Here is a 26526-nt window from a genome sequence, read left to right as displayed (position 1 = left end):
TTTTATTTCACACCTTCACCGCAATTTTCTGCCGAGTTAGAGCACTTAGACGCGTTAATGCGGTTTTCACACGTCCCTCACTCATAAATAATGAATGAGAGCTACTCTAGGCAGGTAATATGCTACTACGTGCCAATCTTCAGATTCTCTAACGTGGCGTATAACCGACAAGTAGACATGAATAACTACGGTGCGACAGTTTTAGTCCACCAATCATGTTTATACATTTATAATTTTGATGGTATTTTTATATAAAAAACATATGTAAAGACTAAAAAAATAAAAATGGATTCAACATGCATACCATCAATTCTTGCTTAATCCCGATGCCCTCTTCCTCTCTTAACTTCATTAAAAAATGCATTAAGACATGCATTAACAGAAGCGCACCGTGGCAATGCCAAAGACATAGAGAAATGTTTTAATAGCAGGCATCCATATTGGAACTCGGTAACGAATGAGTTAATCAACAACGGTGAGATAAAAATTTCAATGTTTAATCGCTCCGGTCGCGCTCGCCTCTCGCTCGTTCGTCGTGTGCGTATCGATCTAAGCGCCCGATTAAAACCAGACTCCGCGTATTCACGGCACCCTCCCACCCGGTTAACTGCGAATTAATTTTGGTCCTTCGCTTCTGCACGCCGCTCGCCTGCCGCGGGCCATCTATTTCCAAAGTATCTCGTAATTCTCGTCGTGCAAGAACGCACGACGTGGTAGCCCGACTATTCGACGATCGGCGTATTCACCCCACGAGTCGTTAATTGTTATCGCGCTCGTTACGCTTTTCTTTGGGATTCTCGTCCTCTCGCTGCGACAAGATCGCGCGGAGGAATTCCGGCCGCTCGGAATTTCGCTCCACCGCGCCGGTTCACAATCTCGGCCACACGGGCGATTTATTATATTATATTATATACCGTAATATCGTGCGCCAAGCTTATCGTACGTTATCGTCGGATGTCATATCCGTTATTCGGTGCGCTTTTTCCTGCCTCACGTCCATTATTATCCCCGCGCTTTCCGCTTACGCGAAGCACCGTTCATTTTTTCCCTCGTTATCCCTGCCCTCTCAATTCTGCGGCCTCGTAAACGCGGTCCGCACAAATGAGAGTGATCGGTTATGCCGATCGCTTCGCAAGGGTCGTTATTACGTGTTATTAGATTAAGGTGCATCGGCCGAATTAGTTTCAATCACAACTGTGTCGGGCCAATTATATCAGCAACAAGTTCTCTCTCTTCCTCTCGCTGGAATACGCGAGAATCATACGGATGAGCGCGAGGTGAACCGGGACGGCGATCTCGAGCTCGTTATCGATCGGTTTGGTAATCCGCACGGTTACGCGCGCGTAGGATATACGGGCATCGCACCCGAGAAGCGGATGGTCGCCAGTAGATCAGAGTTAGACGGAGCCCGCGACCGAGACAAATTTCTAGTGCATGTAGAGGAAGAAGGCGAAGGGAACCGGCTAGACGCTAATAAAATTGAGGGCCCAGCCAGGGCAGTCTCGCGAGGCGATTTTTCTCAAGAAGCACTCGTCTGTTTTTTTAATGTTCCGTGGAGCGAATACGAAATGGACCGGGCTGTAAGGTTAACGCGGATCAGCAATAATGATTTGTAAAGGAAATACTCTGAAGTTGACAAACTAAAAATAATTTAAAGAATTCTTTAAGTTAAAGAAGTATCTTTAAATTTTTGCCGGAATTTGTGATGTCTTTTTTATTTTCGGAATTGGAGGAACACACGACAGCAGTTTCGAGGAGACTCTGCACACTTGAGGATTTAAGGATTGTGCAGATCGTGCTCGAGATTGAATCTTGAACGGAGTTGGGTCGGAACTGCTGTCCAGGGGAAAATATCAGAAATTTGGTGATTTGAAACTTACGATAAGTCGGCCTCGGTATCATGCTCCACACGGCCTTGAAGCCCTTGCCCTCGATGTTCTCGTCGCTGTGAAATCGCAGCCAGAGGTATCGCGTCTTTGAGGTGATCTCGGGAGGGAAATTCGGTCCGCAGAAGTTACCGAGGAGGTTGGAGAAGCTATGCTGGCCGTCACGTACCTCGAGGAAATCGAAACGGCAGCCCGGACTGTCCTCGAGCTTGAATTCGTCCCGAAAGTCGAGCTTTACCAGCATACCTTTGTCAGCTGAAACGAGAGAAGTCAGAGACGAGCCGTTAGCGAGTATACCATAAATAAGACGAGGGGTAGGTGGGAAAGGGGGTAGATTTCACGGCCGTGCACATGGAATTCCTAGCGGGAACATAGAGCACGATGGAGGTGTCGGACCGTTAGGCTGGCGAATGCAAACATTGCGTGCTTGTCGTCACTTTGTTTAGCAGAAGGCTTGTCAGCTCCTTAATTCATATAATTTGAGTCTCCAGTTATTAAAAGAATATGAAAATTACTTGTGCACTTTCTACGATGGAGATGAAAAGCTCCTATTTTTCTACTCCTATTTTCTCGTCAGCATTAGCAATGATTGACATATTATAAAATAACAGTTAATCGCAAGTAAATCGCTTATAAATTGAAAAAAATTTTAATTTTAAAAGATGAAAAAATCGATGAATGCGGTGTGGCATGATTTTTCGGAATATTTATATATGAATTATATATGAAACATACGAAAATTTATATGTAAAATGCAAAATGAGGGAATTCAGTTTTGCTGACTGATTTCAAGTGATGATTTGTTAATGAATATTTACCGGAATAATTATGGTTAACCGATAACCGCAATTAATGTATGGCTGCGGCGATATTTTGCAACTAAATGAGCCAATAGCGTGTATTATTTAAAATGTGTATAATGCGTATAATATTACGATAAGCACATCCGATCTATGAGATCACACATATGATCAGGTATCACACTACCGCCTACGTGATTTGCAACGTTATTATGCGTAATTATTAACGCGCGATCATTATGTATGCACAAATAGCACGTTTCGATTATGTTAATCCCTATTTTGCGCCACCTCTATCCCGAAAATGCGGAAACGTGCGTCGCAGCTATAATACGCAGAACGCATTTTTGTTCGCGCTGCCATCGGTTGCGCGAACGTCTTTTATGCTCGGAGTTACGAGTTACTCGACAAATATTCCAATGTCGTTAGCCCCGGAAGTGAGGCTGGCTCGGCGCCAAATTGCTCATCCGCTCGGCTTGTGACACGAAGCTGCGTTCTTTTCTCGTTGGTTACCATGTGATAGCGCTTGCAAAGCATTTTTCCACGTAACGTAATACTTGCATTAGATCATGGAACATCTACAGTGGTTTTGAAACCCCATGCCGACAAAGAGCAAAAAAAAGGCGCGATGTCATGAGAAGGAACTTCTGTAAATAAGTTAAACAAGTGCCGATTTTTTGAAATCGTTCTTTTCTTAATTTATTAATGACGATGCACTCGAAAGTGGCATTAACGTCACCTGTTATCGCGTACGCAAGAAGAGGCAACCCTCCAGAAAAGGGGACGAGGTCGGGACGTGTCATCGGGTCCCACTAAATTCCTACGCGATGCGATCTATAATGAGGCCGTGGGGATGCAAACGCGACTTCACTTTCTCCGCACGTACAACACTTATCCGGAAATTATTCAGGCGAGACCGATCGTTAGATTAGGATACACTCTATCTTCCGGTTCTCTAGTTAGATACCGCGATCTTCCCGTGCGTAATCCGTGCGTCTGTGTGCGCTTGCATGTGGGCGAGTATGCGTGCATAAATGTCGGTATATGAAACCACGCTGGTCCACTTGACTATGGCATTTAGACATTACCCTGGGCAACCGCAGGATCATCCTATTATCCGCGTAACACGTCCCTTATGCGTGTCTACGTGTTATTGCAGCCGCGGCGATTGCCACGAATGTCGATTGCATCCGCGCGCACGAGCGCTACGATAATGAACCTTTTCCTCGAGCAACGAGCATCAATAACACCTTCCATTGTCGATACATCGTTTGTGCGTTTGTGAATTTCAAATTATCTGTAAATGAATTGTAATTAGAGCCATGTACGGTACGCTTGGGCCTTGATGAATTTTCCATGGTTTAATCGCGACACAGGCAACGCAGGCATCAACACGGTGATGAAGGAAACGTTGACTCACGGCCATATAGCGATTGTCGATATATTTATCCTTGGGCATAAATAGTTCTCAATGCGTTCCCAAAAATAGTCCGTCTATTCTGGACGTCAAGATCGCGCCAAGAACGGCGATTACGGTGGAGGCCTCCCTTTTGCCGGAGCGTCTTCGGTAAAATTAGTGACGCTTTTGACAATTTGGAGATCTCATCCGTCGAAAATCTGCGAAAGCGATCTCGGTCGCAGTATGTCACGCGATGACGACTCAATTTATTCGAAGGCCGCTCCTAGGAATCGATGCATACGAGCATGGCCGTCTTTGCCAAACTTTTCACGGGTAATTTTCGTTGGAATTGCAGTTTTAGAGAATTCCTTGAAAAAGATTGCAAACACCAAAGATTCATCGGGCGCAGAAGTCATCGGTGGCGAAATATTATGCCTAAATGCGGCTCGTTGCAATTAACATCAATTATTGAAACCATTTACAATTTATTTTAAGACCATGTTTGTATCTTTAAAATATAGAAAATATTAATAAGAAGTCATCGAGCTATGAAATAAAGAGATAATAAAATATAAACTTTGTATCTACAAAACAAATAAGTAGAAAAACGCATCAGCACAAAGGACTAAATATTTTCATTAATTCCTCTGAATTTTTCCCATAATGACGCCTATACTGTCGCAATTTCTTAATTTACGTTCATTTGATGCGAATTTTAAACGAGCTTTTGGCCGCCCGCGTTGGGACACGCTAACGCCGAAAGAGCCAACGTGGAATTGACTTTCGTTTGATAGTCCTCCGCTTTCATTCGAGGAGCAATTGTCGCGTCAAAGTTCGCCCATGAATGAAACTTTGGCCAGCTCCGCCGTAAAGCCCACGCTTTACTACTCGCCGAGGACTCGCGCGCGTAAGTCCACTTTGTAGCGCGCAAAATGCTCGGCCGCATCGACTTTTTCGGGTTGGCGAGAAAGATCGCCACGCCGGGAGGGAGGAGAAAACCGTGCCGAAAATACAGCATCTCGCTCGAAACGGGCGCCGCAAAAATCGCTGCACGTCTCCGCGACCGGATGTTCTCGCTTACGCGCGCCGCATCCGAATGGCGACCCGATGGGTCCCATCCCCGGACTTCCCTTGGCAAGGATCGGGCACTCTAAAACCGGGGAAAACGGAGACGGAAAAACGGGAAATAGACGATGGAGCACGGACAGCTTCTCGGCCAGCAAAAAGTCTCGATGAACTTTCTTGTGGAGTTCCTGTCCCTGCTTTTGCATGGAAATGCCGTACTTCCATCTGTGCTGGAAGTTCTTCCCCCACGTCAGGAAAACGCGAAATCACGTCGTCGCGCAATAGTGCGTCGCAATGATTGATTAATATACATTGTACGTCCGTCTTTTAATATCATTCGAAGAATCTTGCGTCGATATCCCTCCACGCTCTTGAGAAATGGCTACACGGGATACATCGAACTTTCTTTAGCTTCTCTCTTTATGTTGCCTCGATACGCGAAGCTCTCCAGTCTTTCTCGATAACGTGGAGCATTCCGGAACATCTCACAGTGTCGCGGATTTTTTCCACTTTCCTCCATTCTTCTTACGTCTCTCTTTTCTATTCCTTGATCAATTTATGGTACATCCTTTCCAGCGAGAATCCAATCCGAAAGGTATTTTTCGACAAGCAGGTACCGCTGCGAAGTTCGAAATTCCTCCTCGTTGCGGAACTCGAATTCACTCTCATGTGTCATATACATGTAAATCGCTCTTGCCGTATATTACTAATAAGTTATGGAAACAATCGAGAGCGGCGAGAACTTCAGTAATAAAATAGCGGCCGTTCGACGGCAAGGAAGCTTTACGAGCGCTCGGTGGTTCTCTCGCGGTTTCATTCTCCTCGTCGTCGTTCTCTTCGCCGACGTTCTCGTTCGTCGTCGTCATCTTCTTCTTCGTGCTGAAACGTCGCCTGGGAGGACGACATAAACCGTAACCCGCTGAATTTCATTCTGCTAGATAATATCTGGTCCGAGCGCGCTTGTCAGCGCGACGCGTAGCGACGCGGAATCTCGTGTCGCGACGAAGTCACCCCGTTGGCGTTGGTGAACTCTAGCGGGCCCGCGGAGACGGAACAATTTCTGTCATGGAGGAAGTCCTCTCGTCTCGCCGACGAAATCCTGACTGCATATTCTCGTGCACGTACACAGACACAAACAGAGAAACACGCGTGCGTGTACATATATCCGCTTCATTCTGCCAGCGGTTAGACGCTAGAGCGTATTTGCGGGTGCTTCGGTGATTTGCGCGCGTGCGGATCTGTGTGCCGTCATGTCTGTACGTGTGTATCCCCGTGTAACGCACACACGATCCACATTCTCGTGGTCGCCACCCTCGTCGTCGTCCCCATCTCCGAATTATGCCACTTTCCGACGACTATCGACTGTGTACGTGGCTCTCCGGTTAACGAGCGGCGTCCCGCCCCTGCGGATCTCAAGACCATCGAGTTTTCCGTGGCGCCTTTACGCGCACCCTGCGGAATGCGGAGGGACGGACACTCGTGTTGCGCGTTGCAATTAATGCCGGGGCGGGAAGGGAAATTGGATGGTCGAACCTGGTGAAAATATCGCGATGCGGCATTGGTTTCACGTACCGACGTTAAAGAGGCACGGAGCTGCAGCGCAAGCATAATTTTTCCCGGCAATTCGCGTATAATTGGATGATGCCGATAGTGCGCTGGTATTTTGCGCAAGCGACACGAATAAAAATGCAACGGTGGACGATGCGCGTCGGGCAAAGGGAGGAAGATAAATATAGAGAGAGCACACGGAGAATAATTATAGAGAGAAGCTAGTTTTCAAATATACCAGCAGTGCCAATCTTTCAGATATCATGGTATTTTTTGTTGCAAAAATCGCATCGATTGCTGCATGAGAGAAACGCGGGAAAAAATATATAAAAAGAGATAACTCGTCAGAATTAAACAGCCTAACTGAAGAAAATGGAATTCAACTAAAAAAAGGCACGGAAGCGAATATTGGTGGCGGTCCCTCTCTGCCAGGCGCACACGCGCAATAAAGCAAATAAATAGTTTTACGTCTAAAATAAAATACAGCGCCGTAAAAAAATGGAGAATGCCTCTGCGAACGTTCCTCTGTGCGTCCTCCTTTTTTTTCCCCGGCGATTGCCAGGATGCGTGGTCCTCGTAGTAACGATCGACGCCTCCCTTCGGATAGCTATCGAATTTTCTATAGAGCCTCGCCAAATAAGAGGCGAGTCTGCGTTTGCCGGAAGTTGCTCGAGCCAATCGAGTTCTGTTTTACAGAACTCCTGGAAAACGATGCATTCCTCCGCATACCACGTTTCCTCCCCTGGACTGGATGTTTATTGCCGGCACGCTACTGTGTGAGATAATGCGCGCGGATTTTTCGCCGACGAGAGGTGATTCAGAGATGGGCGACGAAGAGAGAGAAAGAAAGATGAAAGGAATGATATGATATACTCAAATATTATGAGATAGAAGTGACGTCACAAGCTAATCCTACGATCCACGTCAATCCCATTCTGAACCGGGAAAAAGCGGTCATTGTGGCTGTTTAGTGATTCTATGTACTTGCTAAATAAAACATTGCTTGGATCAAAATGACTTTTCTATTCATGACTTTTGAAAAACTGCATAAGAGAATAATAAACGTTACGTTGCGTATAAATTTTTTCTACACGTCGCGTCGCGTATCAATTTCTCAAAAATTGCAATGCATGCCGATGTATTTATTTCGCGTGACGTCATAAATCATTGATACGAGACAACGTTTTAACTGCGGGAAAATTGAACGTCGAGAAAGAAATGACATGGGTGCGGATTCGCCTTCATAGTGTATGAGACAAAGCTAACATCGAAAACTTTTTAAGCTTTTATGGAACGACGAAGTTTTCCTCACACGATTTATGGAGTGCGTTGCGCCTTTGCGGTTATTCCATAATTTACAATGAATGAAATATTCAGCTCATGAATACGCACGTAACTCAATTTATTATTCTCAGGTAATCGATAACTCGCATGCGAATTATACTGTTTAGAAGCCTCGTATGAATATATGATGTATACATCCTGTATTTCATACAAAACTATAAGGGAAGAAAACGTTAAATTGACGAACTCAAATCTGATTTAGCTTCCAATATATTCGACAATAAAATGTCTCTCGTCTTAAACGTTAAACGAAATGTAACGCGAAAGAAAGAGACGCGAAAATAGAAGGAGCACTAAAGTTAAATATGCAAAGTTCAAAAAATTAAAGTGCTTCATGCTACCGAAACCATTTTCCTCAAGACAGGAAGAGCACTTTAGTTAATTGAGCTGGCAGAAGGGGGAAACAAAAGAAATAATAATTTAAAATGTCTTTACGATGTTGCAACCCTTTTCCATTTCGTTCGCCAAGTAACTTCTCTCGCGTTTCAACCGGCGTTATTTCACGCGACCAGAAGCTCTTCTGTATCTTTCGAATAAGATAAATTATATCGTGCATTTTACAGGTATAATTTTCCATTGCCATAATTTGTGAATATTTTCTGCGGATACGCGCGCGAGATATGAAATTCCATCCAATGTACATTAAACCAGCAAACAGTTAGTCATAATGAATCGCCGATGGCCATAATTTATTTTAGCGTCCTGATAATAATTAATATGCACGTAGAAAAGCAGCAGATCACGCGCGCGTTCGAAAACCGGGCAATTTCAGTCACACCTCGCGATCAATGCAATGGGAAGAACAATTATGCCCGGAGTTTCGAGAGAATTACTGGGCCGTGCTAATCCCGCACTTTACAGCTAATCGGTTACAGATCCAAACAGCGACACTCACACTTTCCTACTCATCGCTAATGAATTACTGAATGAATGAAAATTACTGAAATATAAAATTATTAAATATGAAATATAAAAAAGACAGAAATAGGAAAAAAACGTACCTACAAAATATTAGCACGTGCATCTTCGTGAACATATCAACGACCGCGTGTAATACGTCGCGTCGCGCGAATACATCATACGCCCGAACAAAATAACTCCCACGTAGAAATTGTCTTCCGTCCGACTTTCTGCAGTCCATACGACGCGCCTCGAACCAATTTCCTGGCCATCATCCAATAATCCGAAATATCCAATAACCCAGAAGTGACCGGATGGGCAATGGGCTGTCGCAAATTTCTTTCATACCCGGAGAGGTACGATCGCTCGATAGTCTCGTGGAGTACAACGATCAGCTTCCCTCGGCGTTGATCCTTTGACATCCGGCTCTTCGCTTCCGGCGAATCACCGAGCGCGATAATCTCCAGATCGCATTTACGATCGCGGCGAGGATTATCTATCCTCGCACGGTCGCGTTGCTGATATCTGCCGGATGGACGCCACCTTATCCCGGCAGAACGGTTCGCCACCACACCTATGATCCAGATCCCGGATCCGATGATCGAACACGGACCCGGGCGCGTTTGAACACAGCCCCGTCCACAAACCAACGCGCGCATGAACCACTCTCGCCGAATACAGCCGCACCGCGCGAGATGATATCCGTTCTCACAGTGATTCATGGGGGAGCGCGAGGCGACGCGTTGGTCAGCGAGTACAATGGCCACGACAGCGAGAGGGAGAACGGGGATGGCACAACGACGACGACGGTGGCGGCCGGAGAGCAGAGACGAAACGAGGGGATGATCGGTCCGCGAGAAGAAACTAACTAGCCCGCAGCCAAAGTGGTGTCGCTGTTTGCCGACGACCCTCGATAGATAACGATCCATGGTCTATTAACATTTCGCATACAGCTACAACAAACTTCAGTTTAATTACTTTTTCCGTCGAGATTATTCCGAGAGGTAGCTTCCGTGCCCGCAGCGTTATAGGTAGATCGGAAGTTTGTTTAAGCTGCAGTGTACTCTTTCGCAAGTTAACAATTTCATCGGCCGATCGGACTTGTATTTGTCTTGCTCATGAAAAAAGTTACTTAGCGCAAATTTTTCCATAAAAATGTATGCACCCACGATACGCGATCCGGTCTTCGACAGTTCGTCAGCCTAATCCGTTCGAGAAGCCGTTATTCGCGAGTGGAATCACCCTATGCTCGAAGAGCTCTTTCGGTTCAACTGCGGATTAAATTCAGCCACCGTGAATTCTGGGAAGTTCGTTTAAAGTTTAACCCCACTTAATACCGGGCTTTACCTATCTTAATCGCTATCTACATTTAGATCCTCCATTTTAAACGTTCCGTCTTGCTGGGAGATGTGACTTGAACGAGACATTAAATAGTAAGATATATTGGACGTTAATAGCGATGAGTTAAACAATCAAGAGTCATTTAGGTAAATTCGCAATGCCGGCAAGTTAAGCAGCGACTGCAAGTCGATTTCACTTTCCTCTTTGGTTATCCGACATTTCCAATATTTTTTCTCATGAAAATCGAAATAATAGAATCCTTAAAAGCCGGGTTGGTCTCGCCTCAAGCGCGCTTCGTAAAATGTATATCCGCAAACAGTCAAATCAATTAATCGGGAGGCGGTTCTACCCAACCAATTTCGGCAGCCATTAATTGACGAACAAACAAACGAACGAATGCAGGTACGAACGTGCCGCGGACGGTCGTTAACGTCCTCCGCTCATTCAAGGAGAAGCGCGCAACGGCGCTGTTACCGCAATTAATGGTCCCCTAATGCTGCACGATGGCACTCATAGTTCTTAGGGTATTTCGCCGGCGAAACACGGCGACGGCGGCCTCTCGCCTGGACCTGATTTACGCGCGATCGCATTAAACGGTTCCCTTTGACGGTCCCTTACCTCCTGAGTGGTTGATAACTTGATTTGCTGGCCCACTTTGGAACTCAGCCACGACTCTTGCCCCATGCCCATCTCTCCCGGTCGACGTCGCGGAAGTGGCTTCCGCTACTCGTGTCCGGAGCGACGATTCCCTCTTTTTTACCCTCGTTCACCCCCATCGTATCCTGTAATTCCTGTCGCTTCCTTTCCTTCACCCTCCCGCCAATGTGATTCACGAGTATCGGAATAACTGTATCATCAACGGTGCAATATAAGAAGATTGCGTTGCATAAAGGATTTATCGCCATCTCGCGTTCAAAGCGCCGTTTCGGTCTTAATTTTGTTAGAGTCATCTTCGTAAATCTCTGTGATGGACAGTTTCACACAAGATTTTCAAATCCTCCATTGATGCTGCAAATCCTTCTTGCGCGATTTAAGATGTTCGAGCAAACAATTCCATCCGAATGTATAAGGTGAGCCAACAGGTTTACCTCGGCATTCTGAGCAAACTTTCCTATCGATCTTAACGAAGTGTCGCCCATAAACTTCGCTCGTTTACCGCAAACTTCCCTGAACTTTGTTGCCGCAGTCCGTGAAACGTACGAACACTAGGGGCCCATGAGGCCGTCTCGGTGAGTCTCAAATAGCCAAGGGACCACAAGGAGTTCCGCACGAAAAATTGCCGCGATCGTGCGCTAGGTTTATTTACATCGGTCCCATTTGATGGCGGAAACTGTCTTGCACGAGGACGCACGCGAGCGGTCCACTTGCAATCTCGATCAGACGTCAAGTCCGGGAAATTGAAAGAGAAATCACGATACAGCTGATGCAGCAAAAACTTAAAGCTGATTGATACGTTCTGCTTTGTTCCGAGTTAAAATAAGAGTTCTTCCTTCGTTGCCGGTTTATTCTCGGGCGGCGAATAATTGATTTAATCCAGCAGCATCCGCTTCCCTGCCAGTTTTGAACGTGCTTTTATCTCTCTTTCTCTCAGAAGGGACTTTCAACCGCTGATGTTTGCAAGCAGTTTTCAATGTACGTACGAAAGCGTCGATTTTCCAAAGCCGGAACCACTCCCGGAAGAATTCTCCAAACGAGATTTACACTAGTCTGTAATTTCTCTCAAGTGGTTGAGTCTCGTGCTGGCTCTACGGCGTCGCAGCGAGTCCGCTTAGAACAATCGGACGGGTTTGGTATCTAGAGCCCGTGTCGTGAACCCGGGCTTCATTATCGCCGATTGAAATTCGAGTTGCCGGTGCGCGACCCGCGGGCATTGCCGGGGTGTGTGAAAGGGGGAAGTGAGATGTCGAGGGATTAATTGAAAAGGGCAACCCGTCGCTTCTCCAGCTCGTTACGGCGCGATAACGAAGGCGACCGAGCGCGCTTGTTTAACGAACTCCGATTTCTTCGTGGATGCTGAGGAGCGACCGGGAATCTTAAGGGGGAGCCGAATGACTTCGTGGCTTCGATCCGGGACCCGCAGCCTCATTCGGATGCCTCCAATCGGCCGTGATCTCATTAACCGCGCGACCGGCTCTATCGCGGTCCGCTTTTAAAGACTTCTCGTCCGCGTGCGCGCTTTATAATATCGCGCCTGGCAATCGAAAGAAATTGGCATCTGCGGGATTGCAATCTGCCTGCTGCTAGAAACGAGCGTTCGCTCGCACGTGAATGCGCGATATCCTGAAGTGGTACCACAAAAAAAGTTTAATTTAATTTAGTTTCAAATAAAAAATTTCGTGGTGTTTGTACTTAATTGTCGGAACACATTTACCGTGGAATGAGTTTTGCTCGCGCAATAGTATTCATATGTGACAATGAGAGAGATGATTGATAAACACGTTCTATGGAGACAGACAAGCACTTTTGAGCATCGGACAATGTACTGATCGTGCTCGTGCGCCTCGTAAATTACATAATAGAATCTCGTATACAAGTTCGTAATTAGGAAATGGGCTTCCTCGAGCGCACGAGACACTTCGCTGCTCTGTAGGCGGCAGGACTAATGGAAGATCAATATTTGCTTGTGCCACGTCACGAGATATTACATGGAAAGGATATCTCCAAAAGGACGATGTAGGGAAAGGCCACCGAAACATGTAATATTTCGTCCGGAAGTGAACGTCGAGCGGTATCTGGATTCACGACATGTTTATGTGGCATCGGCACTCATTTTCCTGGCTGTCAAGATTAGATCGCCAATACATGGCCAAATTGAAATATCGGACGTGTCATAAGAGCACTATAAAATGTCGCAAGTGTATTATACAGGGTGAGGAACCTAAAACAGGCCACCTGAATATCTCGGCTGTTATTGGTGATAGAAAAAATGTGTCAGACCAAACTTGCATGGTTTCGAGGGACACATAATTTGTTCTAAATAGTTTTTTATTAGGTGGACGCGTAGAGGTCATATGAAGGTCAACTTCGTTTTTTTAATGGTATGATATTCGTTTTTTTAAATGGTATGATATGTTTTTTTACGTACCATCTAGTAGAGCGTTTGAAGATGCGCACATTGATCTATGGGTCAAAATCATTCAAGGTCACTGGAGGCCAACTGCAAGGGAAAATAATTTACTTTATATTGCCTAGAGTTCTCTGCTATTAAAAATACTGTAAACTCAGAAATGAAAAAGTTCTAGCCCTTAGAAATTTTTTCTTTTTCCGAGAAGTTCTGAGTTATTGATATCTATATTTTTTATATTGCCTAGAGTTCTCTGCTATTGAAAATACCATAAATTCAGAAATGAAAAAGTTCTAGCACTTAGAAATTTTAGCCTTCAGTGACCTTGAATGATTTTGACCCGTAGATCAATGTGCGCATCTTCAAACGCTCTACTAGATGGTACGTAAAAAAACATATCATACCATTTAAAAAAACGAAGTTGATCTTCATATGACTTTTACGCGTCCACCTAATAAAAAATTATTTAGAACAAATTATGTGTCCCTCGAAACCATACAAGTTTGGTCTGACACATTTTTTTCTATCACCAATAACAGCCGAGATATTCAGGTGGCCTGTTTTAGGTGCCTCACTCTGTATAACATAAGATAGCTTTTAATTTTAATTTTAATTAAAACATACATAACATAAGATAGCTTGTAATTTTAATTTTAATTAAAACACGTAACAATAAATATACGGTTTGGATAATTTACGGTAATGAAGAACAAAAGAATAGATCTAGAGATGCAACGAAAGAGAAATAGAATGCAACATTATTGTACGCTGAACCATATCCATGAGATGTTTATCGCATTAAATGCGTTCTCTAAAAAATAAATTTTTTTATATAAAAATCTATGACGGATCGGTTAATGAGATCAGTAAATTTGATGTTTATATCCGCTGGAATATTTCCTATGCATTGTGATACATGGAAGAAGAGATTATACATCTTTCTCTCTCTCTCTCTCTCTCTCTCTTGTTCTCTCTTTGTGTCTAAAGTTGCGTTTCCAACGAAAACTTTCGACAGTTACGGTAATCCCATCTCTGCTTGGCTGCCTGCAAACTCGAAACAACGTTGCTTACAGATTCTGGTCACGCTTAATCCTTAAATAACAGAGGATCGAATCACAGCAGTGAATAATTACCAAAAGTTCCTTGTAATGATCACTCGTTTTATCGAAATCTCCATTATCCCATAAATCGGGTAGCAAAATCAGTAACAAATAGGAATATCACCGCGATTCATTTTATTTAACGTAAAAATTCATACCTTTCTGTATATTCACTTCTACGATATATTTGTAAATAACCATTTTGTCGATTTCACGGGTGCTATACTATTAAATTGCTGCGATTGTTTGCATCAGTCATGTCTGTTTCTCCGCCATCAAGTATTTCGCTCGAGAACCAAAGTGAACAGGTATCAGTTCAGGCGAATTGTTGGATCGCAATCGCACAGGCGTTCCATTCCTCTGCATGAGTTCTAATCTTTCATTCTGCAAACTCTCTTGTAACCGGCATCGACCATCGGAGAGTGTCAGCGCCATGAGATTCAATAGCGAACGATTTAACTGAGAATGCCTGGAGGCTGCCTACCACTTCAGCCAGTTAGAGTGGATTGGTTTATGGTGGAATGGGGAAATACTCTCTATGATGTGCTCGAGCGTCGAGAAGATAATCGGAGAAGCTAGGAATTCCGTTAACACTCTGCCGGACAGTTCGCAAGTTTCTTGATAGCTTCCGCGATATTTGTCCTCGCTCGATCGCAAGCACCAGTTTCGGTGAGATTCCTGAACGCGCCTGGTCATTAAACCATCCATTCGTAGTACATCACAATCGAGAACAGCAACCGGTTTAGCTCAGACGTGCAAAATTCGCGGAATTCAGTAAGATCCAACGTTTTCATGGGTTTGCGTGTCATTTCAGAGCAGTCCGCATTTAAGTAAGTTGGAAGACGTTTCTAATTCAATTTTCACGTTGCCTGAAATCAAATAAATGTAATATGCAGTCATGATGTACATAAAATAAGATTACAGCGCTCTTTGATTTCCGACTGCTGGTTAGATCGACTCTCAACTCATTAAAGATCTTTCGACGAAGACTGCGAAATTTCCTGGCTGAAATTGACATTCGAATAATCATTGATTGGAAAGCCACTCACCCGTGCAAAGCGTGGAATATTTTATGATATTTATAAACACTATTCGTGTTCAGAGTGCGCGTTCCGCAGCATTAGCGATGGGAGAAATTGTTCCGTCAGCTAAAATATTTAAAAAGCAAAAAGCCTGTTGACGTGCGTATCTGAACATATTTGCTCGACAAGCCGACTAGATTCTGTTATATATGTTATTTTGTCAACGCATATTTGAAGAGCACGAAGAGATATGTGCGCACACGGGGAGAGAGAGAAAAACTTTTAATATTATTATATAAAATGGCTATCGGCTATCAGCCGCTTCCTCGTTTCGTCCGCATTTTAATTCCTCCGTGACGACTTTGATGTTTCTGCGCCGATCATGCCAGTTTAACGATGTTTGCGAAGTAAATATCTGGAAATAAGCGTACACAGGATGGCAAAACAATAAATGTTTTCTTTCTACCTTATTCGGAAGCGATATCCATCAGATAGAAATATCCATGTTCTATCCATACCGTATAAATGTAAGTAAACTTTACGATATCGATATTTCGATAGGAATTCTCTGTTTTTTGCCATTGTTGCATCTAAGCCGGTATTCTCCAACTGGAATACAGTCGACATCGACGTTCGCGCGCACCGAGGATCATTTCAAGAAGAGTATGCAAGTGGAATCCGAGTAATTTCCGTGGATATTGCGTGGAAATTTGAACGATCGTGAAACTCACCGCGGCCGATCTAATGCGGGGGCCGCGTATCGAAAATAACGGAGATAACGCAAGCATTCATATCGGCGACAACGCCGATTAATAAAACTGCCAGATAAAACATATTTCACCGTTAGAAAGGATATGGAAACGTGACATGCACGTGCAAATTGATCTGTCCGCTGCGACTTCTCGCTCATTGCAGAAATATTATTGCACCGCCGTGTCTTTCAACCACGCTATTCGCCTCGCCGTTTGCAACATAAATGCATTGGTTCGCATGTTTGCATCGGTCAATACGGCACAACATCGAGGCATCAAACGCAGGGCCAGCCGCTCCGATCGATTGAGCGTCGATCTCGTGGCGGATTCCGGCGGGGCGGTAAGTTTACGTAATCGGGGTTACAGTTCATTCCACCCTCGCGAATGCCTCGGAGCACGGACTTCCGCGTCCGAGAGCATGGCTTTCGGCGCGTTGCGAGAGAAATCACTCGCCCGTTTGGAAACCGCGAAAACGACGCGGTTCTCTCGCTCGCCCGCTTGCTCGCTCGTATGCTTTAGTCGAAACTGGGACTCGAAACGATGCTGGAGGGCTCGCACCATGGTAAGAGGATCGTGTGACGTTGTTACGTGAGGGAGAGTGCGTCACGAGCGGGCACCGTTTGCAACAGTCATCGAGATAACGAACCCTTTGTGGCCGGAGTCATTTTACAACATTGCGACTATGGTAAACCGACTGTTGCAAGGTTTTGCGCGGCGCGCTGCTTTCTCGCACGTGATGGAGGATGAAATGGGAGATCACGAATTTAAAAAACGGAAGTCGAGGATCTGCAAAAGAGAGAAAGAGAGAGCGGAAATTGATGATACGCGATGTACACCTTCGGGCAATCGCGCGTACGGATAAACTTTCTTCGTAAAATTGAAAAGCAAAGCTTTGTTTTTCAATTAATCTCGGGTAAACTTAATCCCAACTTTAATTTCTCGTGTAACGATGAGAGAAATTAAACAATAGCGAAAAACAACGTCCGAACTATCGAGAATGTAGTCTTTAGAACAAAAATAATCTCAGCAAAATATATCTTCTTCGTATCTTGATTCGGCGTTGCAGCGGATAAAACATAAGAGCATTTCGTCGTACGTGACGTAAGTTCTGCTCTCGGTCGCATTTATCTCTCGGACATCTGATGAAATCGGGATTCCGGCACATCCAGCAATCGTTACCGAAGACATCTCGTTTCGATTCTGGGGTCAAGGGGTCAGTCAATAGTAGTAATGGTCCCAATACTAACAAAATAACAGTAATGCACGTGCGCTGTACGTGCTTGACCTAGCAATGCCAGATGGCCAACGAAGAATGATACAATAATGATTGAGCGGCGATATTTTCGACGAGATTCACGATACATATAAGTGATACGAATGCGACACAGAAAAATCTGTGATACGATTATATCCATCTTTTGATCTTTTTGATCATCTTGAAGCGTCTCGATTGAAAAATAAGAATAATCGATCTAAACTCGCCGGTGTAATCAAATTCTAACGAAGATTTAATACATAATACGAAGATTTGCTTGGAAACGTTGCATTATCTTATCGTTTTTTAAGCACTTGATTGGCAGATGCACGAACCTAAAATTAATTAAAACAAATGGAACCTCCGTGCATGCGTGCTTCACCATTGTTCAGGAATTCCACGAGCTGCACTGATTCAGTGACTTATAAGGCGAGGAAATTGTACGACACGCGACGTATGGCAGCAACGGAGATCCTTCTCAAGATTCCGTAGAAGTTCGTTGCTGATAGCCTGCCAAGTGGCGACCGCGGATTGCCAGATAATGCGCGGGGCCCCGCATATTTTGGAAATTCCGGGAAACGTGACTCCGGATGCCGCGGTGATATTTTGTCGACCGGATTAAAGTTTGTCAGATCGTATAATCAACCGAGTGTTCCGACGATCGCCGCACGTGACTGTACCAATTGGCGCAATGTGCAACGTTTTGTTACTGGAAATAGAAGAACAGGGTTTACTGCCTAATTTAATCGCCTCACAATTGCCGAAACATTGTTGATTCATGAGTTCACGTACTATGCATACGTATCATTTACAAATTGCCTCATAATTGCTGAAATATCGTTGATTTACAAATGATTTCACGATCTGTGCATACGCATCATTTACAAATTAAACCGCCATTAATGATTCCACATTAACTTCAATATTCATTATTAAATGAGGATTTCAGTACCTACGATTCTATGTGAAATATTCCAGAATACGGACGTCCACGCAAATTATCGGGAGTTCGAAGCGGTTTTGCAGATTAAACTGACTGGTTCTAGACTGACAACTGTAATGTTTCTTTGCGTGGACGTGTTGGAATTGTCGATGAGCAGATTCGGGGATGAACGTCAGGAGATATACAGCAACGGTTGTCATCAGGGCGAAACTTCCTTAATCCCAGCCACGTCGACGTCGAGATAATTACATGACATAATTTACATAAGATGCCTAATACGCTATAATCACTTTTCCGAGCGCAATCATGGCCGTTATGCGATGACAAACAAATTTCCTTCCATACAAAGCCAATTACTGTTCCCTGCTCGTTACCTACATCAAGTTTCGATCGACAAAAAGCCAATTAATAGACACGCCTGATTGCCTGTCCTAAAAATCCAGATACACAAATTATTACATTTTATTCAAACGTTACTCAGGAAAGTAACAGCTACTTTTATTTTATAAGAGCCTCATAATAAGATAAAAGTCCGATTTGGTCTTGACATCCAAAGAACGGAAATCGTGATTAGGACGATGAGTGATGCCTGCAGCACGCTCTTGCACAATGTCGCCTCTCATCAATATTTTGAGGTGTAATATATCTGATGTTCCATAATTCCTGTTTCCGCTTATGCGTTGCTTACTCCAGATTATGTTTACGAGTTTGTGCACGGTGGCATGGTTTGTACGTGAGGCCACATGCGCTCCGCCGTCTCCGAGATTTGTCGAGGAGCGCCATGATCACCGTCGTGGTCGCTATTTTCGTACGCGCGAGGAGAACCCAGTAATTCACGAGCGAGACTCGCGAGCGACCCTGACTCAAATTCAAACAAGAGCCAGCTGCCACCAGGTTGCCCAATCCGGCGCATCTCGAAGGCCTCGAGGCTAAAAGGGAGATCTTCCACGAATCGACGAATTCACTCGGTGAACGCTGTCTCGTGTACATCGCTTAATGCACAATGCAAATCACACTTTACCGTAGCTCCGTCCGGCATCCGTGAGCGAACGGTAGATTGATGTGGCCGGTACCTACAATTTGCAAGACGGAAAATAGATGGCTTCTGAAACCTCGGAATCTCGCACGCGTGATTAGCTCGAAACGGGAGGGGACATTTTCCGCCGGACGGTAGCGAGCAGTTTCCCCCGATCGTTCGTAGACACGTCGATCCGTTATCGAGATATTGCTTTCGTGCAGCCACGGACAAGGAGAAGCGGTCGGGCTCACAAAGATTTATGATTCCATCGTACGCGTTCACCAATTTTTTCCCTCGCTCGGCTTCCTATCTGCGATCGTCTCACGTCGCCGTGTTCTAGTGTGCACGAGGATAAAACGAGAAACCGTTCGTCGCCGCGCGTTATTTCCTCTGACGCCGAAGATGACGAGCATCGAAGAAGAATATATCGTGCTCCGAGTTTCTTTCGTAACGAAAGTCTCGCGATGAAAGAGTCGTTGTCGATTCTTTGCCCATTTCCGATATCGCTGTTATCTGGTTATCGAGAAACTTGGCGATGTTCATCGGGAATTTCCCAGAGCGCAACGTGGCGGCTGACCTATTAAATGAATATCCACGGGATCGCGTCCACCGATGAAAAATACTGCACCGATTAAAGTGGAAACCGTGGTCGTCGGAATGGGCGAGTTTCCTTTATACGTTCCTTCCGCTTTTGTGTGGCCCGCGAAGGCGGGCCAGTCTAGGAAAATTTACTATCCTCTCGCGCTATCCCAAGCCAATGAACCGAACCATTGGGGTGTATCAATCACTCGCGGCTCCTCTTTCCTCTCAAAGAAAGTTTAGTCATGTTCTAAGCTACGAAGTTGCATGGAACTTATACATATGAAACGGGGCTGAACACAGAGCGCTTTCACGGAGCTTCGCGGTGTAGAATAGATACGAATGAGAATCATTCTGATAGCAACGTCCGCTTTTATTCAACAGTAACGCCGACACACCTGCGAAGCGCGCTAAAAATTCATCAAACAAATTTATTCACATTTTTGTTATTTATGCTTTCATTATTTGACATGAATGAGGAAATTGATGTTGCCTGCGCTGCCATTAATTCAAATTAAAACAGTCAATTGACCCAAATTCCAAATTAATACAGTGCCTATACAATGCATCAAATTATATAACTATTGTAATAATTAAAAAATGTATAAGATAGCATATGAATCAATGAATGTCTGCTAGAGATATTCAGAGAGAGACGTTACGATATTCATGTATGCCGGACTCCGTGGACGGCAATCTGATTACGTTATTAGATATACCGTCTTCGAGAAATAAGAAATAAGAAATAATCTAATGCTCTTTACTTAGCCAGGAATTTGCTCGAAAGGAAACGATGTTTGTTTAAAACATTTGCTCCGAGAGAATCGCGGATCAAAGGTTCGTCCCTGTCCGGAAAGAGCTCGCCCTTTCCCAACACGTTCGCCCTTTTTCCCCGCATTATCGGCGAACGGTGCGCGGCAGTAAAGTGAAATCTGGCTAGCGTGTACTTGCTGCGGGCAATCTTGTAGAAGCTTTCGACGATGTACGCTCAAAAACCGATTTCTCAGAGAGATACGACATGCACGTGTGGCGGATCGATTATTGATCATCAAACCACTGCCACCGCCGCCGCTATCGGCGCGCGAAAGTGGTTGTACCCTTGATATTCTGGTCAGCGCTGTGAGAGTCGCGGTTCAACGCAATTGCCGTGATTACCAGATTAATTATTTATCTCCGACGATTAATAATCGCGAACATTGCGACCATCCCGCAGACAAACACGAGTCTCCAGCTTACGAGTAATTTGGATTTACAGAATGTTTCGTTATAATAAATGACGGCGAATGATTGTTACTATCGCGGAGGTACTGATTTCTAATGAGATCACTCTTACGAGTTAAATTTATCGAGAAGCTTATATCGTTTAGTTCAATATTCAGAAGGAATTTCACAGCTCTTTTGCTGTCTATCTCTTTCAAATCGTCGATTTCCATTTTTCGGCTGAAGTTCTGTTACTTTTGGAGCGACTTACCTTCTAAGACTCGAACGCAATCGGTTTGGTTTGGATACGCCTCGGGATAATTGGGGCTGTAAAATTCCCTCTTCACCTCGTCCCCGATTTGAAACTTCTCGCAGATGTCTGGCACGTGCCTCATTTGGCGTCGTGGCATCCCGATGTTTTTCGAGGACATCGTCTTGGGCGTCGTGCTCTGCGAGTTCCCGCGCGAGAGCTTCTCGGGCATCGGCACTATCTGCACAGATAACGTAAAGTCACATTTGAATTTATAAGCGAAAATCGCCGCGCGTGAAATGGTCCCCGTTTGTAATTCATACAGCGGCAAGTTTCGTCAGGCGGAAATTTATGACTCGCGTACGAGACTCTGTGCATTTACGAGCAATTTTGACGCAGTCAAAGTTTCTCGCCATTGCTGTTGCCGTCGCACGTGTGTCGCGTTAAATCCGGAAGAGGGAGAACCGCGCGAGATCGAAAATTTATACGATCGGTGAACCATAAGCCTTTAATACCGGGATATCGAGCCGTTAATTAAATGGCAGCCCGATTCCGCTCTGTGCATTGGTACTACGACAGTGCTAAATTATAGTTATCGCCCGCATTACGGTATTGGGAGCACCGCTGAATAATTACGACTATTACGTCATCGTTATGATGAGCGATATCACGCGGAGAAATCCGTTGCTGCTGTTTAACATCGATATCTTACCGCGGCCGATTATTATCAGAATACGCGTCGCGAACAGCTTCATCTGGTTCTCGCAGAGTTCCGTCATGAAAGGTTCGCGATGTTCGCGCAAACACTCAATCTGATTTAATTATCGATCAGCGCAATTTGGATAATTAATAGTCGCGATTATTAGCCCCACTCGCAGTTCCACCTCAAATATTTAAGAAATCAAATTATCGGAGAACAGGGAGATGCGAGTGGAAAAACTAATTAATGGTTTTAAAATCCCTGAAAGCCCTGATATTGCTCGGACAGTCCGATATTTACAGCCTTGATCGTGACCGACTTCTCGAGCGAGCACTACCACTATTCTACGAGATTCGCTACGAAATTACGTCGTGAGAGCCTGCAGGAGCCGGCGAGGTCCCGGCGCGATGGCCAATCGTCGAGAACCGCGCGGATGGTGACTCGATGGGAATCCGATTGAGCGGATCCGTCTGGCTCGTTTCGCCGCTCCTTGAGGAGATGGACGGGTTATGGCGTGCGACGGTTGCGTCACTTCCGATGTCATTGCCCCCCGATGGCTGTAACCTCGTCCCGTCTTCGTCCTCTTCAGATCTCTCCGCCACCGTCCCCAGGAAACTCAGGTCCGATCGAGTTCCGGGGCTCGATCTATCTACGCTCCAAGGGGTAGTTTCGGGCAGTTTGCCGCTCGAGGGTCTGATCTCCCTCGCGGTGTGCTCCACACTCGAGGACGGCCAGGCTCGCGGCAGCGAGGATCGAGTCTTACGAGTGCTGTACGTGCTCGACCGCGGGTCCTCGGTCTCCCCCGTGGACGCTCCAGTGACTGAAACACAATAACAGCGCCAAATAATCACTCGATTTTGTCAAAAAATCTGTATTCAAAATAGTCGTTTGATAATAGGTGGTTTAATGAAAGTTTTTAATTTTTTATCAAGAATATTCACTTAAATTCGAGCAATGTATTGGGTTGGCCAAAAAGTAATTGCGTTTTTTTCCAATAAATGGACATACATGTCTTGAAATGTAACTAACTTCATTCTAAACCGCAAATTCATTATGTAGGTTAACAACTCACAGTTCAAGCTTGTTTTACAAAAAGAAAGTACACGATTTCGTTAACAATTGTTTCTTTGCCGTCGATTTCAAAATGGAAAATCAAAAAGAACATTTTCCTCATATTTTGTTTTATTACTTCCGAAAAGGGAAAAATGCTGTGCAAGCTCATAAAAAGTTATGTCATGTATATGGCGAAGATGCTTTAAAACTGCGGCAGTGTCAAAATTGGTTTATTAAATTTCGATCTGGAGATTTTAATGTGAAAGATGCACCACGCTCAGGAAGGCCAATCGAAATTGATGATGACAAAACAAAGGCACTGATCGATTCGAATCGGCGTTTAACGACACGAGAGATTGCTGAGAATCTTAACATATCGAAATCGAGTGTTGAAAACCATTTAAAACGACTTGGATACATTAGTAAGCTCGATATTTGGGTACCACATGAGCTCAAAGAAATTCATCTCACTAAGCGTATTGACATCTGCGATTCTCTTTTGAAACGTGAGGAAAATGATCCATTTTTGAAACGTATGATAACAGGCGACGAAAAATGGATCGTCTACAACAACGTCAAACGAAAAAGATCGTGGAGCAAGCGTGATGAACCTGCTCAAAGCACTTCAAAAGCAGATATTCACCAAAGAAAGATTGTGCTGTCAGTCTGGTGGGACTTTAAAGGTATTGTGTATTTTGAACTGCTTGCAAGGAATCAAACCATTAATTCAGACGTATACTGTCGTCAACTGGATAAATTAAATGATGCCATCAAACAGAAACGTCGAGAATTGGTGAATCGCAAAGGTGTTGTGTTTCACCATGATAACGCTAGACCACGTACAAGTTTGGTCACTCGTGAAAAATTGTTGCAGCTTGGATGGGATGTGTTACCATGATGTTACCACATCCACCATATTCGCCAGACCTGGCACCATCAGATTACCATTTGTTTCGTTCTTTGCAAAACGCCTTGAATGGTAAAACCTTTACTGCTAATAAGGATATCAAATCGTTGTTGGAATTGTTTTTTGCTGAAAAAGATAAGAACTTTTTTGAGCGCGGAATCATGAAGTTGCCTGAAAAATGGCAAAAGATAATCAAACAAAATGGACAATATATTGTTTAATAAAGTTTTTGTTTCCCATGAAAAATTCGCCTTTTATTTATATTAAAAAAAACGCAATTACTTTTTGGCCAACCCAATAGAATAAAGTTACGCAGAGTGACTCATCGAGAAGATAAAGTCTATGTGTCTTCAGCAGATATCGCAATTGAGACAGACACATTTACCGTTAAGAGAGTATTTCACTTAGAGAATAATTATGAAATATTGAAATGTAGTATGACTCCATAATTCTTCAGTGAGCGTGTCACAATAAATCGCGCCGCTTAATCGCAGCGTTCACTTATGTCCCCTAAAAAGGAAGAGGGAAAATGACGTATTTTCCCGAAGAACGGTTAATTCTCATTTCGATTGAGTGGAATACGATGCACGAGGGAAGAAAAACGTGCAACTAAATTGCACGTACAGATTGCATCCACGGAAACGAACGCGATACAATTTCCGCGCGCGCCTCTCTAACTTATCGTTCGTGTGCGCGTTCTCTTTTTTAGCTTCCAACTCTCGATAACTAACTAGATTTAAATCCCGCTGTTCGCGCGGAAATACAGGCAGCTTGATTCGCAGCAAAATGATCACGCCTTGATTTAACGAGCGCGTCGGTGCCGGCTTTTGTGTCTCTCGTTTCTTTCACAGACTGTTTGCCCCTTTGTCAAATTGATTATCGCTACTCGATGCGACGGTGCACAGACAAAAAGCTGATGCAAATATCAATAGCGGCTTCCTCGATTCACGAAACATCTTGATAATGAATTAATTAATCATGTTCTTCGTCTAGTTCTTCTCCGTTTGCTGCGAAACACTCTTATTCTCTTCGTTGAACGCACATTGCAGCTCGGTATAAAAGACACGACGCTTAACGGGTTGTATACCGTATTTTGTACGGTATTCGGAAAGACGGCGTCTCAATATAGGCTTTAAGGGGGGAGCCTGCTTTAGAACGCTGAAAATAAGGTATATTTTACGAATTGTTTTTGGAGAAACTATACAGCGGATCATTATAAAACTTTGATGCATTTATTAGTGCATGTTTAAAGATAAAAAAAATTATTTTTTGATTTGAATATATCTCTTGTAGAGGTCGTCCTGGAGAAATCTTAGTGCAGCCGCGTCGCCGGCATTGCAAATTGGTGAGCATTCTCCTGCCTCCAAATTTCGTCTAAACTGAAAAATTGAAATATGTTCTCGTTATTTATGAATTCCCATCGTCGATGAACCAAAGAAAGAAGAAAAAAGTTGAAAAGTGCCAAAATGGTGGAGCTTAGAACACAAAAGTACGATTTTTAGGCAAAGTTGTTGAACTTTTTCATGCAAAAGTAATTGTTTAACTTAATGTTTTTATGAATATTAAAGGTTCATCGACGATGGGAATTCATAAATAACAAGAAAATATTTCAATTTTTCAGTTTGGATGAAATTTGGAGGCGGGAGAATGCTCACCAATTTACAATGCCGGCTGCACTAAGATGCCTCCAGGACGACCTCTACAGGCGATATATTCAAATAAAAAAATAATTTTTTTTATCTTTAAACATGTACTAATAAATGCATCAAAGTTTTATAATGATCCGCTGTATAGTTTCTCCAAAACAATTCGTAAAATTATACCTTATTTTCAACGTTCTAAAGCAGGCTCCCCCCTTAAAGCGTACCTTTATAGGGTCCATGCAATGTGGCTTCCCTCCCCGGGCTAAAATGTGATAACATCACGCAACCGCTCATTGCGCGATGGCAGCTGAGCTTCGTTATATTTTTTACTGAGGCAGAAAGCTCTCGTCGTGCGTCAGCATCGAGTTGCTCGCAAATTTTTAAGTCGGCGGGCTTACAAGAGGTTTCCTCTTCATCGAGTGATTTTAAGGCGTGACAAGAGTTTATTCCAGGAGTGTTTTTATCCGGAACTTTGGTGCTCTCCAAAGATTCCCAGCGCGGTCTTCCTCGATACCGAACGGCAAGCTGAAAATAATTTACGCGAGCTTTTCTGTGGCAATAATGTTATTCTTCTGGTATACCTGAATAATATCGAAATTGATAATTTATATTGATTTATCACATGATTCATACATTTATATATGATTTAACCTTGAGAGAAATGTGGATGAAATAATTATCCAGATTTGTAAGTGACTTGAGAAAGAGCGCCGGATAAATCGTTTAGATTAGCACAAATTTGCCATTAATCATTTTG

At 44.1% G+C, this 26526-nt stretch overlaps 1 protein-coding gene across 4 annotated transcripts in view; it reads right to left on the bottom strand.

Moving 5' to 3' along the window:
• LOC105287614 overlaps nucleotides 1-26526 on the bottom strand; it is a 114357-nt gene that overhangs the window by 21900 nt on the left and 65931 nt on the right. For 3 of the 4 annotated variants that reach the window (XM_020034389.2, XM_020034388.2, XM_026969470.1), the window contains 3 exons: nucleotides 22535-22986; nucleotides 21488-21707; nucleotides 1881-2141 (listed from right to left, as the gene is read on the bottom strand). In XM_020034389.2, the coding sequence (XP_019889948.1) occupies nucleotides 1881-2141; nucleotides 21488-21707; nucleotides 22535-22986 (933 nt within the window). Of the gene's footprint in view, nucleotides 1-1880; nucleotides 2142-21487; nucleotides 21708-22534; nucleotides 22987-26526 lie in introns of those variants that run through there. The other variant, XM_026969471.1, reaches the window with a different exon arrangement.

The sequence above is a fragment of the Ooceraea biroi genome, chromosome 5, assembly GCF_003672135.1.
Source record: "Ooceraea biroi isolate clonal line C1 chromosome 5, Obir_v5.4, whole genome shotgun sequence".
In the NCBI taxonomy this organism is placed as follows: Eukaryota; Metazoa; Arthropoda; class Insecta; order Hymenoptera; family Formicidae; genus Ooceraea; species Ooceraea biroi.
This window is presented reverse-complemented; position numbering and strand designations above follow the sequence as displayed.